This window comes from Euprymna scolopes, chromosome 20 (genome assembly GCF_053919585.1).
Source record: "Euprymna scolopes isolate OS-2025 chromosome 20, ASM5391958v1, whole genome shotgun sequence".
In the NCBI taxonomy this organism is placed as follows: Eukaryota; Metazoa; Mollusca; class Cephalopoda; order Sepiida; family Sepiolidae; genus Euprymna; species Euprymna scolopes.
Window position 1 is genome coordinate 89,376,099 of NC_136501.1, and position 2,498 is coordinate 89,378,596.

Sequence of the window (2,498 nt, forward strand, 5' to 3'; positions counted from 1 at the left end):
TTATTTTTTGCCTTATCCCCTCCCCCTTACACACACACACACACCTCCAAACACCCGGGCAACACCGGTTACCTCCGCTAGTTATCCCATATTTTAAATATGAAATCTAAATCAATTTCTCATGTTATTAATTCAGCATGCAGCAAGATGTCAGGTACGAATAAACCAAAATGGCTCCCAACTGCTGCAAGTGAAATTAAAAGAATGCAGCCACAACAACAAAAAAAAATTCATTCAATGTGAAAAAGTTTTCAAATGTTGGTCAAATAATTATTATCTGTCTGCTATTGTTTCTGACTTTGAAACCATCCTTTCAAAAAACTCTTTTGTGAAACTAAAACAATGCACGAATGATCTGTTCACGTTAAGCTGGATGGATGATGGAGAATGACGCATGAACATTCATAGAATTCATTCAATAAAGCTTTTGTCATTCATCGACTTTCTCAACTTTGCTGTAAATTAAAAACGAGATAACCAAACCAAACACCATGAATAAATATGAGGATCATTCCAAAAGTAAAACCTCTCTTTCTTTTTTTTCTTTTTTTTTTTAACTCAAAACATTGAAGAGTTACAAAGACGACAGTGGTACCATTAAAATAAGCAACCTTTTGTACCGCAGAATTCATTTCACCACCATTTTCAATGCGTTTTTGGGTATTTGGATATATAGGATTCACTCCTAAACTCCTTCGCCGATCATCATGAATTTTGGAACACAGCTGCTAGGCATAAAAGGTTCCAATTGTGGACTATATTTAGTTTAATTTAGTTGTATGCAAAGAGGGTAAAAATTGGACAGAATAATTAAGAATTCTTTTGAGAAATTTTAACAAGAACTATTAACCTCAATTAATAAGTATTCCCCAAAATGTCAGTTTCTTTGAAGTATTTTCAAGGGGTTTTAGGAGGCCTAATATGAACACAACCTCCTATTGGAAATTTTAATATTTCAAATTTGCATTAAATTTGATCCATAATCACTAGGTATTAGTTAAGCAAGATTCCCTGAATTTCAGTTCCTTAAAAACTCCATAAATTAAATTTAAATTTAAGCCTTAAATTTTAGACATTCTCTAGTGTCAAAATCATGTTTTCTGGACGTAAGGTTTAGAACTATTATATCTTGATTTTATTCTTCGAAAGGGAATATAAAAGTGGTAGTGTTCGGGGAATTAATTTGCTTAACTGGTGTCTAAATTTAATTTATAAGAATAATTTCTTAAAAAATACAATTTATATAGAAATTTATTTCACAAGCTTTTTAGTAGACACTTTCTATACTTGTAAAAAAATAAAACATAATAATGTAGAGAAAGTGAGAGAGAATAAGGTTCTCCTTTTCTCTCTTTTTTTGTTTGTTACCCCTCTCCCTCTGTCGGCTGGAAAACAGAATCAGTCTTGCCAGCCATCATCGTCATCATACAATGTTGATACTACTTGATTGTAGTAGTAGTAGTAGTAGTAGTATGGCTATAAATTACCTGTCTGAGCATAGACCACAGTTTTAAAGGAAGGTGAAGCGGTGATGGACGACAATACGACATTTGTGACTACCACCACCAAACATGGTCCAATTGCTTTTACAGAGAGAGACAGAGAGTGATCGAGCGTTTATGGTTCAAAATCAATTTTTTTTATGTAGTAACAGGACTAAACATGTTCTTATACTTTTCCGTCTTTCTGGTAGCAATTTATATGAATAATTTATTAAAAAAATACAATTTATATTAAATTTTCTTTCGCAAGCTTTTGTGTGGATACTTTTTATACTGGTCATCTCAATAAACACAAATATTAACAACTTTACATTTTTACAACTTCTGCGTTGCAGTTATAATATTTGTTGTGAAAATCTAAAGTTCAACGTAAATAACAAAAAAATAGAAAATTTTAGAAAAATCTTTACGATGTACAATGTACATACCCGACATGGAACTAAAACATCATATTCCAAAAAGTCACATAATTTGATCAAGTGATTATTTTTATTTTTTTCAGAAAATCATTTTTTGTGAATTACATAGTAACTTCTGATTAGAATATGAATTAAGCTGATGTTTGACACTTCCTGCTATTTTTGTCATTTTCTTTACAAAAAGTAATAGATAACTCGATTCGTGAGGTTTATTCGAATTTGAAATTCTTAACAAAAAATGTACTTGTTTCATATATATCTTTAAGAGGGAGGGCTATGGAGTCAATCACGAAAATGGCTGAAGCAGTTTATGGTCTTTATTGCTTTATTTCATATATATATTTTAAGAGTAGCAAGGAGAATATGAAGATAGTTCTGGAAAGGGCTGAAGCAGTTTACGACCTCAAAATCACTTTATTTCATACATATTTTAGAGTGGGAGAGGGATGTGGAGTAGGTTCCGGAAATGGTTGTAGCACTTTACGATATCAAAATTACTTCATTACTATATTTTCAAGAGAGGAGTGGGTGTATGAAGTCAGTCCCGGAAATGGCTAACGCAGTTTACAATGTCAAA

At 31.7% G+C, this 2,498-nt stretch overlaps 1 protein-coding gene across 1 annotated transcript in view; it reads left to right on the forward strand.

Moving 5' to 3' along the window:
* The window catches only part of LOC145241643 (SEC14 domain and spectrin repeat-containing protein 1-B-like), a 122,815-nt gene extending 122,290 nt beyond the window's left edge, over nt 1-525 (forward strand). The window contains exon 18 of the mRNA XM_080104770.1: nt 137-525. Within this exon, the coding sequence (XP_079960896.1) occupies nt 137-391 (255 nt within the window). The 3' untranslated portion in view covers nt 392-525. The remainder of the gene's footprint in view (nt 1-136) is intronic.
* Nucleotides 526-2,498: the final 1,973 nt, after the last annotated feature.